The 13,065-nt window shown below is 36.2% G+C and overlaps 1 protein-coding gene across 7 annotated transcripts in view; it reads left to right on the plus strand.

Moving 5' to 3' along the window:
• Positions 1-13,065, plus strand: part of LOC138327486 (tolloid-like protein 1) — a 216,770-nt gene that overhangs the window by 160,610 nt on the left and 43,095 nt on the right. For all 7 annotated transcript variants that reach the window (XM_069273622.1, XM_069273631.1, XM_069273615.1 and 4 more), the window contains one exon: positions 11,493-11,707. In XM_069273622.1, coding sequence (XP_069129723.1) covers positions 11,493-11,707 — 215 coding nt within the window. The remainder of the gene's footprint in view (positions 1-11,492; positions 11,708-13,065) is intronic.

A 13,065-nucleotide genomic window follows, 5' to 3' on the forward strand; every position in this document is an offset into this window, starting at 1 on the left:
AGTCTGCTCTGCTGACATGCAAACCTGTGAATCTTTTAAAACTGGCTATTAATGCTAATATTTAAACTGATCGGGGGAAAAAAACACATTTAGAACACTTTCAAGTAGTACCTGTATAATCTCCCTAAATGGTGTTAACACATTGGCTGATCAGAGCTAACCATTCTTCAATGACCAGAAAGCATGTGAGGTGAATATTTCAGGGAAATCCTAGAATCTGTTTTTCATTTCTTGACAGATGCCTTGATGCATGTTCATAGTCAGATTGCAATGAGGGTTATTGACTGGGGAAATGATTGTAAATCGGACATTTTCTCAGTAAAGTGTCCTGACTTGTTTTAACATTGGCTATGATTAGAGTTTTATGGCAGAGGACTTTAACAATTCACGTCTTTGTGGAGTAAAAACACTGAAGTGTGAATTGTAATGTTGGTGACTAGTAAAAGCTTGAAGAGCTTTCGACAGAATCTGTTTAGAAACGAGCAATTTGTGATGGGAGAAACTGATCAATAATCTGGACAAATCGGCTTTCCTCACTGTGTAATAATACTCTTTTCACTGAAGTCAAATTATCATTTGTGTTTAGGAATGTCGCCTTGGCAGGCGTACAGAGAAAACTACAGAAGAGCTGTGTCCTGTCTGTGTTTGTCAGCCAAAACGTGCCATTACCACGGCTGCAGATTATCTCATGCGATGGTCAGTTGCTGGGCTAATGTACCGTCACTAAGACGCACTGGTCAGTTCTGGTCGGCGTCCGTGTGGATATGGTCTGATGTCCACAACAGGTTGAGTGGTCTGTGGCCAGATCCACTAACACCGATATATTGTTATGGCCACAGTCTGCTGCTGATATTGCCATGAGGAATCTTTGATAAGCTGTACACATGACTGACACATCGTTACGATGTCCCAGTCCAGTTATGATGGTCTCCCCTGGTCATTATTTGGTGTAGTTACAGCTCGCTGGAACCGACATGTCCATCGGCCAAATTCTAATCGATCACATTGAGGCATTAACGATGGAACTCGTAGAACTGGTCTTGGTATTGTTAGAGAAAACACAGTGGTCTGTAGGTTGAGGGGCAATGATCAGAGATATGTATCACTCAATGTGATATCAGCACAATTTCTACATGTAAACAATGTCATAACCAAGGACGACATTGCTGTACATAGTCCCGGTGGCTGGAGACATGAAATCAATGGTCGTCATCTTAGAAAATGAGGTCAAGGCAGGCACATCCTGGACACTGGCCAGTGTGACAACATGGCTTGATAATGTCCATTACTTGTGGTCATTATTGACCTTAGAAAAGTCAGTTGGGTGTATCATTGGTACAGTTATAAGACATTGTACATAGATTTTTTGTTTTTTTATATATTGTGTATTAAATTGCTATAGAATCTTAAATAATGTGTCAAATATAATCTTGACCTGTAGGTTCTTGGAGGTAATTGCTTTCTCTCTAATTATTGTTAGATAATCAATTAAGTCAACCTTAAATATCAGCATTTAACCTTAAATAAGTAATAGTATTTGTAAGAGCAAATTTTGGCTTTCAGATAATTCTGTTGTATTTGAAAATATACCAACCTTGACCTAAGTAGATTCTGACATATTCTGAAATAAGTCAACCATGACCATAGTATATTCTGATATATTCTAAAATAAGCCAACATTGAACTTCAGTAGATTCTGATATATTCTAAAATAAGCCAACTTTGACCTTCAATAGATTCTGATATATTCTAAAATAAGCCAACTTTGACCTTCAATAGATTCTGATATATTCTAAAACAAGCCATCTTTGACCTTCAGTAGATTTCTGATATATTCTAAAACAAGCCAACTTTGACCTTCAATAGATTCTGATATATTCTAAAATAAGCCAATTTTGACCGTCAGTTGATTATGGTGTATTCTAAAATAAGCTAACTTTGACCTTCACTAGATTCTGATATATTCTATAATAAGCCAACTTTGAGCTTCAATAAATTCTGATATATTATAAAATAAGCCAACTTTGAACTTAGTAGATTCTGATATATTGAACTTAGTAAATTCTGATATATTAAACTAACCTTGATCTTCAGTAGGTACTGACAATACTTAATTATACTACAATACATAAAATATCACCCAGTAAAGTGCTTTAAAGCTAGGGTATATTTGAGTTCCCTCTGTCCTCAGGGAAAGTGGTACTATAGAGAACTGGTGATTGTGTTAACATTTCTGTTGTTGCACTCAAAGCACAATGAATTAAGCTTTCTGGAGGTAACACTATTCACCGCTGTTATATAGGCACTCTGTAAAATGACAATTAGATTAGAATTGTCAGTTTTCCGAGCATCGACACAGCAGGGAAGATGGTGACAAGATTAACGACGTTAACTGTTTTGTTTATTCTGCAGCTTGTTTATAATAACAGTCATTGCCTGCAAACTTAGTTTTTAAAGAATCGAGAAAAAAATCTAAAACTTTTCCAACGCACCATAAAAACTACACAGTTAGAGCGATGTAGAGAAAAAGTGTGAAGAGTTCCAGAAAGAGGTACAATGAATGTGTGTTGGCAGAGTAATTAAATCAAGCTTTGTCAAGGACTTAAAATACAGGGCCTCAGATAGCTATCATCATAGGAAGATCAATTAGCTCTGAGTCCTACACCAGCCTTATGCATCTTTACTGTCGGTCCAAACTGGCTAAACTTTCATATCAAGCACTATGGCTTCCGAGATTTGTGTACAGACCTTTTACCAGAGTTTCCGTTCATGTTGACATAATATTTTGAAGTGATTCCGCAAAACGCTTCCACACAAATTCCTATTGATGATGACAGAGTTCTTTCTGAATCAGCAGTTTGTTAAATTTGTTCAATCACTTCATTTTATGGGTTGTTTTATTCCTTTCAAGCCTTGGAAATCAATCATCTCTCAGTATTGTAATGCTGTAGGAGGTGCTCTTCCTCTCCATGTTGAAATCCATCAAACTTTCGATGGTTATAATTATGCATAGCTAAGTGTGTTAGGATGCCGATTTAGTGTTCATCGGGCATTGTAAGGACATCTTTCATTGGATACCAGAATCAATGCAACTTTGAATCCAGGAAAAAAAACATAGCTGTATCACTCATATGACTTGAAGTGTCGTTCAAACAAATTGACACCATGAGTTACCAAAATGCAGTTTGTTTTGTTTTACTGTTTGATAAATGAAGAATAAAACTTCCAACTGCAGTGAAATATTCCTACAGATAATTTATCTGTGAATATACAGATAAAACTGGAAGGAAAAGCATATCAATTGATGCTTTCCACTTAAAGAGATATCATTATATTGTCTATTTTCATTTCCTAACAAAGTGATTTATTTCGTCTTTGGAATTCATAAAATTTATGAGTCAATCTGTACCATATAAAAACTGTTTCTTTGTGAGTTAATGGTATCAAATAATTCACTTTTATCGTTGGTTTTCCGAGAGCGAGTTCTAAAGAATCATTCTGTAGTTGTTACATGATAAAAGGTCACTTGAGCGAGATGGTCTTGAAATGTCTATTAAATGTTCCGAGATCACTGACAAGTAAATGAGCCATTTTACTGATAAACCAAAGTACCGAGACGAGGATACTCTGAGCCTTCCCAAGGAGCATCAACTTCTACATGCATTACATGGATTGGAAATAGTGATTCGGAGACCCTGGGAACAGCCTATAGCTTCAACATATCCGTGCATTATGTGAATCGGAAGAAGTTATTCGAAGAATGGTGAAGAGGTTTAATGCAATTAAAACCTAAATACCAAGGTTGATTCTGGCATAGAAAGAAGATTTAAATGCTTGATTTGAGAAAATAAACAGAACAGAATTTGACCTTTGAGACATATTAAAAAATATTGAAACCAATAAATCATAATTTAAAAACAGAGTTTTGCAATTTCAGTGAAGGGACTTGTCTCTGTTAAAAGTGATGTAATAAAAATGTCTGAATGTTAAAAGATAATCTCTGATAGTATTTGTTTGTTTGTTTGTTTGATTAATTAACGTCCTATTAACAGCTATTGTCATGTAAGGACGGGTTCCCATGTATGCGATGTGTTGCGAGTATGTTGTGCGAGGTGCGTGTTTTGGGAGACTGTGGTATATAAATGTTGTGTCTTCTTGTATAGTGGAACTGTTGCCCTTTTTATAGTGCTATATCACTGAATCATTGCCGGCGAAGACACCAAGCAACACACCCCATCTGGTCACATTATACTGACAACAGGCGAACCAGTCGTCCCATTCCCGTTATGCTGAGCGCTAAGCAGGAGCAGAAACTACCACTTTTATAGACTTTGGTGTGTCTCAGCCAGGGGACAGAAGCCAGAGCCTTCCTCACAGGGGCCAGCGCTCAACTAATGGCCAAAAGTGAGGTGGTGTCAAGGGAGACGTTAGGAAAATAAAGTAATTTAGGAAGAAAGAAAAGATAAGATCCTAAATTTAGTTGCCTCTTACGATCATGCAATAGGGGCAGCAGGTACAATGCTAATGCCCTACCTGCAGGGCCTCTGATAGTGTAAGAGGAAGATAATCATCTCCTGGTGGCATATTTCATAGGAAGGTATGGTGTATTCTTTCCTGTGTATGGCTGTTTGCTAGTGCATACAATTTCTATTATCATTTTTTTTTTTTTTTTCAAAAAAGGAATAGATGGATTTATTTTGTATTATATTCTATCATCAGACAGTATCATAGAGAATATAATAGTGTCAACTATAAAACATGGCTGCTGCCAACCCATTGTACAACAACAAAGCTGATAGAATTCATCACAAGAGCTGCAGATTTACCTGTTCAACAGGGCATTGACAATCTTACCTATTTCTTAGGAAATCAACAAATCCCATCTTTTCAAAAGTGAAATGACGATCTCACCTTTTCAATAGCAAATTGAAAATCTCATCAGCGATTAATTGAAGATCAATTTAAATCTTAATTCAAGGGTCTTGATTTATTAGATTGCTCTGTCAGCACAACTGCATTAAAATAATTTCTCAATGTATTGTTGCACGTACGGAAGACATGTGTCATGTCGGATATCAATACTGCAGGATGTTGGTCCCTAGTGTAATGCTTGAATAAGGTGAAAATCTTTGATTACACCCAACTTTTTTTGCCAATCCTTGCTCTTAAACACGAATGAAGAATTACAGGGTTTGGCTCTGGGTACATTAGCGCCAAAAACTTGCCATTTCTTTGAATTATAAACAATTAATCAAGCCAAGTTCTGGGCTCTGAAATTCTGTTTTATTGTCCCACTATCAATTAACCCAATGCATTGTTGATCACAGCAAGGAAAAAATACTTAATTTCTTTTAAAAATGTTTTTAAAATTGAATTTATTGCTTCCTTTTATGAAATGCTAATTTGATATTGTCGGAAGCCAGCGAGGATGGTAAACCTGCCGTTGCCTTTTCTTGTGAAAGCTGCGGAGAAATTGCAGCTTTAAACATGGAAATTGGTTTTGTTTATGGGAGGACTCTACACGATTATGCAACGCTGTTTCAACAAAGCCTTCCATAGACTCAATGCTGAAATATTATGCTTGGATGGCATTTGATTTGCGTTCTATCAGGCGTGATCGAAGGTCCAGTCCTAAACACTGGCTGCAGATATTTTCATTTCAGTAATATGTTACCATGACTTTAGTATGCCTATCTTCCACAATTTTTATTCATTTGTATATAAATATGAACAAAAATAAACCTCGTAAACCTCCCGTTGGCACGATCGAAGGGCTTGTCTTAAACACTGGCTGCTGATATAGTTAACATACTATAAAATGCCTGTGATTTAATGCATTTGTTATGTCACAGATACTTCATAAAGTCATGCAGGACAAGACAATGGTTAAAGTGTCTGACATTCTACCACTCACCTAATCCACCTTCAGAACCTCTGGAATCAGGTGGCTGAAAGTTTAAGGTGTCTGACATTCTACCACTAATCTAATCCACCTTCAGAACCTCTGGAATGAGGTAGCTAAATGATGTCTGACATTCTACCATAAGCCCCTCCATCTTTAGACTGTACATAGCGCTCTCAAACCATACTGTTATTTACTGGTCATTGTATGGTCCTTCATTCTGAAGGACCTTGATAAGGCTTTACATGTAAATAGGACAGAAAGCATGAACAAAACCAGCAACTAATCTTACTTAATATGATCAATGATTTACTTCAATAAATGCACATCCATACCTCAACATACATGGATATATCACTGTCTGAACAATCATTGAAGTGTCTGAAAATCTGACTACTTGTGTTGTGCCATGCAGATGATCGCTACCCTTTTCTATAGACAATAACATATAGAACTTGGAATCCCCAGAACGATATATGTATTACATTACAACATGTCAGTTATTATTACCATATATTGTTTTCATTCTGCTGTAGTCAAAGAGTTTTGGTTTTATGATGTAGATATTTGTAGATATGAGATGACAGACATGTGTTGTACTGGCTACGGGATTAAACTGTCCATTGCATCACCATGGCAACTGTCTGATAACAAATCTTAAAATTCGTGTCTGATAGACCTCCTATACTATTGTTCGTACTGTACTTTCCAATTCTTTGTTCCCCTTCATTTCTTCTGACCATCCTGTTTGAATGGCCTTGTTACCAAATGAAGGATATACAGCATATTAATACCAAATTATGAAAGGAGTCTCAAAATGACATTGACTAATCATTAATAAGGGGCTGCAGTGGCCAAGTAGTTTAAGATGTCCAGACATATTCAAACCACAAGCTCTCCACCTCTGGGTCGCGAGTTTGAATCGCATGTGAGTGCAGTTATCAGGTACTGCATGACAGGTGGTTTTTCTCCAGGTACTCCAGTTTTCCTCCACCATAAAACCAGACATATCCTTACATGACCATAGCTGTTAATAGGACGTAAAACTAAAACAAAACAAACCAAATCCTTGGACAATGCAAACAAACAGAAGCAAACAACATTCTCGTACAACCTAAGCCCAGTTCTTAATCTCCCTTTCTTTTATTTTGATCCTGTTCTATTTGCTTTTGCATTTAATTCAATGAAACCATAAATGTCCCTTAACAGTAGGTTCAATATACTAAAAGATCTATGATTCAGAGTTGTGTTCCCTGTTTTTATAAAGAACACTGCAGCCAGAATATCCATCTCTGGTATAATGCTGTACAAGAGAAATCTGTCTCTTCCTCGTAAATTCAATTAACGTGTAATGGTGTGATTAACTCCCTTGCTGATCCTTCAGGATTTTCTCATCATTATTTCCTTCCTGATGTTGTTAACCCTTACCACCCCGTGCATTTGTATTGGGCTATCTCTTCTATTGATCTGGATTAATGTAATGTGTTCTAAGGGGGATGATGCACAGTTGCAGGGTCAGAGTCTTGCTTCACTTTCATTTATCCTAACTTTGTCCTATCTACAACCTCCACTGCAGTGCATCTTATAATATATCACTTGAGGAAAAAAAGTGGAAAATGTAAAAATTGAATATAGAATGTCTGATAAAGACTTTCATATCATGATTAATTTCTATTTTTTGTTTCTTTTCTTTCTTTTTTGTCAGTACGAAAATGGAATTTTAAGTCAAATTGTATGGAAATATTTTTGTATCTTCTGTAAAATATTATTCATGCTACATTTGCATATTTTGCAATAATATTTGGCCTTATTAGAATAAATAAATATTTTGAATGTAAGTAATGTCATTCTTTTTTATATATATTTATGTGGAAAATCAGCAGATGGATGACTTTTCCACTGGAGATAAAACATCCTTTTTCTCAGCTTCACATAAGCAGGACTTCTTGTTTACTCTTTGTCAGAAAACAGAGGTCTTTCGATTGGCTGTAGCAAGGGAAGGGGACAGGGCCTCAAATGTTACCCACTCTATTCTAGATGTTTTCATTGCATAATGCTGGCTACTTACACATCACATTGCCTCATATTTACTTCAGATTACAAGTCCTTTATAAAGGCAGGACATCTTATCTTAAAGGTATTTCCAGTTCAAATATTATTATAATTATTATCTTTGAAAGATTGTACTCTCTGTCTTTAGAGGTCTGGCTACTATTATATATTTATCTTGCTGACCCCTATTTCACATTTTGGGTGTACACATAACAGGGGGATACTGAAGTCTGAGTTACAAAAAGTTATCATTTGGAGAAAAGATAGAAATGAAGTCAAACTAAAAGCTTGACCAGGTGCTTTATTCTGGTCAATCAATGTTTTATCCTTTTACATAAGAATAAAAGACATTGTCTGAAAGATAATCTTGCAAAGGACTATAATATTCTGCACTTTTATATCTAGAACTTTCCAAAGTTGTGTTGTCTATGACGGCTGTGGATGACATGCAATGTGATGCATGCTTCTAGAGATAGATATGTAGTTAATGTATTTGTGATATGTCCAGGATTATCTGTCTATCAGTCTATATTATCGGGTGTGAGGGACTATATCACTGAATGTACAGCTCCGTGAACATCACCTGGAGAGGGAATGGACCAGAGAGCTGAATGTCTGAACACTAGCATATTGGTCTCAGTGTTCCAATCTTCCCTCCCCATCAGTACATCTTTTATGGCCCTGTCTGGGACACTACAGATGATATTGGACCCAGAGAAATGTTTACATACACTAGCTACCTGTATATAGACCTCTTCTCTCACATATACAGATGAAAAACGAGACAGAATTATGGACGATACAATGACCAATATCTCCCGAGTAACGTTGCATACTTTTACTGCCAACAGAACTCTTTCATCACGATTCTCGCCTTCCCATTTAATGGATTGGAACTGAAATAGTTGCTCCAATGAAATGTGACCAATGATTATGTGATAGTGCTTAGCGGTTATCAGCGATCAGTCTCAGCAATCCTGGAGAAGCTACGGAGAACTTGTTAACCAGGAAGAGGAAACCGTTTTTAGATATGACAGGATATCTTGGATCATGACACTTTGACATTCTAATACTTCAGACGCTGTTACAAAAAAACATAAAAATAACCAGGTCAGATATAACCTTTGCTATTGCAGAGCGTGCTGAGTTATATTGAGAACATTTTGATGGAGTAGAATCATGGCTCTACCTTGAGTCAGTATGTGCATGAAAGCCTTAGAGTGTGACCTTGAGACATGGTACCAATATTGTTACAGGAACTTTTATCCATCCCAGTGGATTTATGCAAGCCATGCCAGTGTGATATTTAACTGATATATCAATCATCCAGGACTTCAATCAAGACAGTCTGATCCATGTTTAAGCCTTTTCAGAAAGTTTTGAGTTACCTCCCCTGAGCATTGATAAGGTGCATGGAATGCATCGCCTTTGTGACAAAAACATGGATTTAAAAATTGAAAAATATATTGGAAATAGTTATAGAAATGAGAAATTGAAAGCACAGGAAATATTTAATTTTATCTCTCTTTTGCCCTCACTCCCTTCAATTGGAGAAGTCTGAATAAAATCGGCCTCAAGGTTAGAAAGATTTGTTAATTTTATCCATTTTTAAAAGATTTTGATATGAGATTAAAAACTGAAATTGTTTCTGGAGAGGAATGTTGTAGGTGGTTTTGGACTTCTGTTCTTTTAGAATTTCTGGACATGCTTGTTTAGAGTTCTTATTTCCATTCCAACATTCACATTGACACTTTCTCTGCTAGAAGTGCAGAAAAGTGAATGAAATATTTATGGGAGAAAAAAAAGAAAACTTCAAACACTTTATGTGCTTTCTGCAAAATGCTTTGTTCAAAGTGTTCTTACACATATATGTAATGGCATGATAAAATCTTAGAAAGTCTGTTGAGGATCCAGAATACCTTAACCCAAGTTTTATATCAAATCAAGTTATTGGATCTAAATGGGTCAGACACACTGAGAATGCCAGCGTCAGAGAGAGCAAGGAAATGAGTGAGATAAATGTGTTAGGTTTGTGTAATGTAGTCATTTTCCTGTCTGGAATTCAATTTCAAATGAATTTCTCTAATTTTGAACTGATCTTGTCGGACCTCTGTGGCGCAGTACGTTGTGCTTCGCTGTCCTACCGACCGACACCGGTGAGTTGATTGTCTTCTGCACACAAGTCCGACTGATAGAATGGAAGACATTTTTGCTTTCTGATGGAGATTTTTTTTCTTAAATCAATTGCCAATTGAATTTAATGTTGTCTTCCACATCCAACTGTGTGAACTGAAACATGATGAGAGCAATGGTCTGGAGAAGGACAAGGAGGACATGTTTCACAGACAGCATGTGGCTAACAGGACAGATGGAGAGTCAATGAGAAAGTTACGCAATTATTAGTGGAAACATGTCTGTCGTAGGAAATAGAGGTACTATGGTGAGACGTACATCCTGTTGAGATATATACTCACCACAGGGGCGTCTGCTCACCACAAATCAGCTTCCATTTCTGCTGCTATCACAGATATCTAACTGTCTGTCTTGGAGAGAGAATGCTCTGCTCTGGTGAACCCAATTTCCTCCCCTGTACAAGTCTGAATGGCTGTTGTGGTCATTGATTGACACACCCCATGAAAAATGACATTTTCTATTTAAGACTTTTCTTTACATTAAAGGGACTGGAATAAAACACAGTCTGCTTCTCCTTTAGAGGTAGACACATATTGTGATCGGATTACATCGTTTTACTGTTTTTACACCCCCACATTCAGTATGAATAAAATGATGAGGAATCACAATATAAGATGATTGCCAACATATGAAGACTTTTCACTTCTATTTACAGTGAAACCTGCCTTAATGACCATCCTTGCATAAAGGTCACCTGCTTATCAAGACCTCTTTCTTAGGGCTCCAATTGTTTATTTACAACACAGTTTAACCTGTGTAAAATGACCACTTGGCTATAGAGATCACAGACAGATTTGACTGTATTGTTAAAGCCATGAGTTATGCCTTTACATGAGATTGGAGACATTGAGTGATGTCTGTTCTGTTCTGTCTGATGCAGTACAACTTGTAGAACTGGTCTAATTTTTTTTATGATGTGTCAAGTCTTATAGATCTGTGTAAATATGAATTAAACCATTACATCAATGCCATTGTATCATTTCAACTTCATTGAAACTTTCAGCCTAAGTCTCTGTTTTCCAGATATTGAAATCTATTGTTTTAACTGTAGTTTAGACTACAACCTTGATGGTTTCTGCAAACAATTTTATGCTGCATTTAATTTAAAAAATTCACTTTCACTCTTAATTCATCTGGAATCTCATATAGCAGGTTTTTTCCCCAAAAACTAGTAACTTTTTAAGCTACAATAAATTGAATTCACAGAAAAAATGGGTTTTTGAAAGTTTAATCTTAATCTGCCTTTGATTGAGAGAATTGAAATCAACTTTAATTTTTACTAGAATATATAGCGTCTTTACTGTTTAACTTGTTTTGTCTATATTAAAATCTTTGTATGTTTTAGGTGCCGTTTTGACTACATGGATATTTACGCCCAGGTGACCAGCCCGACCCAGAGCTTACTTGATACCCCTCTCCTTGGTCGTTTCTGTGATAGTAGTCTATCTCATCTTCCTAAACTGGTCATCTCTACCAGTAATATTCTGGTACTCGACTTCTACTCCGACGATAAGACCACGGACGCTGGCTTCAATGGAAGCTTCACCTTTATTGATGCATGTAAGAGGATTCATGGCTCTGATTTCAAATCTTCAATGATCACATACTGTAAATCAACTTTCTTTTCGCGCGAGATTTACTTTGGTGAATTTTATGATCTAATGAAATTCCTAAACATTTATCTCCAGTAATCAAATCTACATTATTTATCATCATCCCGTTCCAATCTGCAAATATTAATCTTAGGGAACTAATTTCGAATTGGAAGTCACAAAATTTGGTTGCCACGAAAGAAAGTTGGTTTACAGTACAAACTATTTTGATATTGAAAGATTAAAAGTAGAAGGATTTGGTTAACTTACAAACTTTGGTGTTGACAAGCATTAACTGATAATTATAATAACAGTAGATAAGAAACTATCTCTGTCTCAGGATGGCCATTTGCCATGAAATTTTGGATTAGGGTTAGGATATGAGTGGTACAAATGTCGAAATACTGGAGTGATTCCAGAAACCTTGGAGACCAATCCTATTAACTTTCAATGACATTTGGATTTGGGTAACCTCTTTCATTTGAATGTTCCTTCGCTCGGCCAATGTAACTTAATGTTTATATTTAGTATCTGCTAAACGTTAGTTTATTGCCGAAATCAAAGTCGTTGACTGTTTGACCTTTCATGGTGCAAGTTCAGTGACAGGGTTGATTTATTGGTTTGGCTGTTCAAAGTTAATATCCACCCCATGTAAAAATGACTGACTTCTTCATAATTTCATTGTGTTTATTTATATAATAAAGAAATAATTGGTTATCAGCTGATTTACCTTTAATGATTGGTGTCCTCTGTTAAAATTGGTAGTCTTTTGTTGGTTTGGCTATTAATGGATCGAGGCATAAAGAAATGACAACCTGTTTGACATTTAACCATTTGTATCCACATGCATGTCATAAGAATGTAATTTTAATTATGTTTTGACTGTTTCACCTTAATGGTTTGTATCCTCTCCCCCAACTTTGTTGAAAAGACTGTTTGACATTAAGCAGTTTACTTGTCAGTTAGAAATGGTTTGTTAGATGCTTTACTTTAAATTGGTTGTGCCAATGCATGTACCACAGTTGTTTTTGACTGTTTGACATTGAGTGGTTTGTGACATAAAAAAATGACATGTTCATTGTCTGGTTGCCCTTAAACGGTTTGTGACATGAGGAAATGAAAGTTCTTTGCTTGTTTGACCTTTAATGGTTTTTGTCCATTTTCTTGTGTAAGTGGCAGCCTTTATTTCTGTTTGACCTTCAATCCTCCAGTGTCCATGATAGATTCCCATTTATATTCATCACCATGGTAGGATTTCAATTGGATCTGAGCTTAACACAGACAAATTCCATGTGCCACCAAATGTAATTAGCGCTATCAGAACTT

Source organism: Argopecten irradians, chromosome 1, assembly GCF_041381155.1.
Source record: "Argopecten irradians isolate NY chromosome 1, Ai_NY, whole genome shotgun sequence".
NCBI lineage: Eukaryota > Metazoa > Mollusca > Bivalvia > Pectinida > Pectinidae > Argopecten > Argopecten irradians.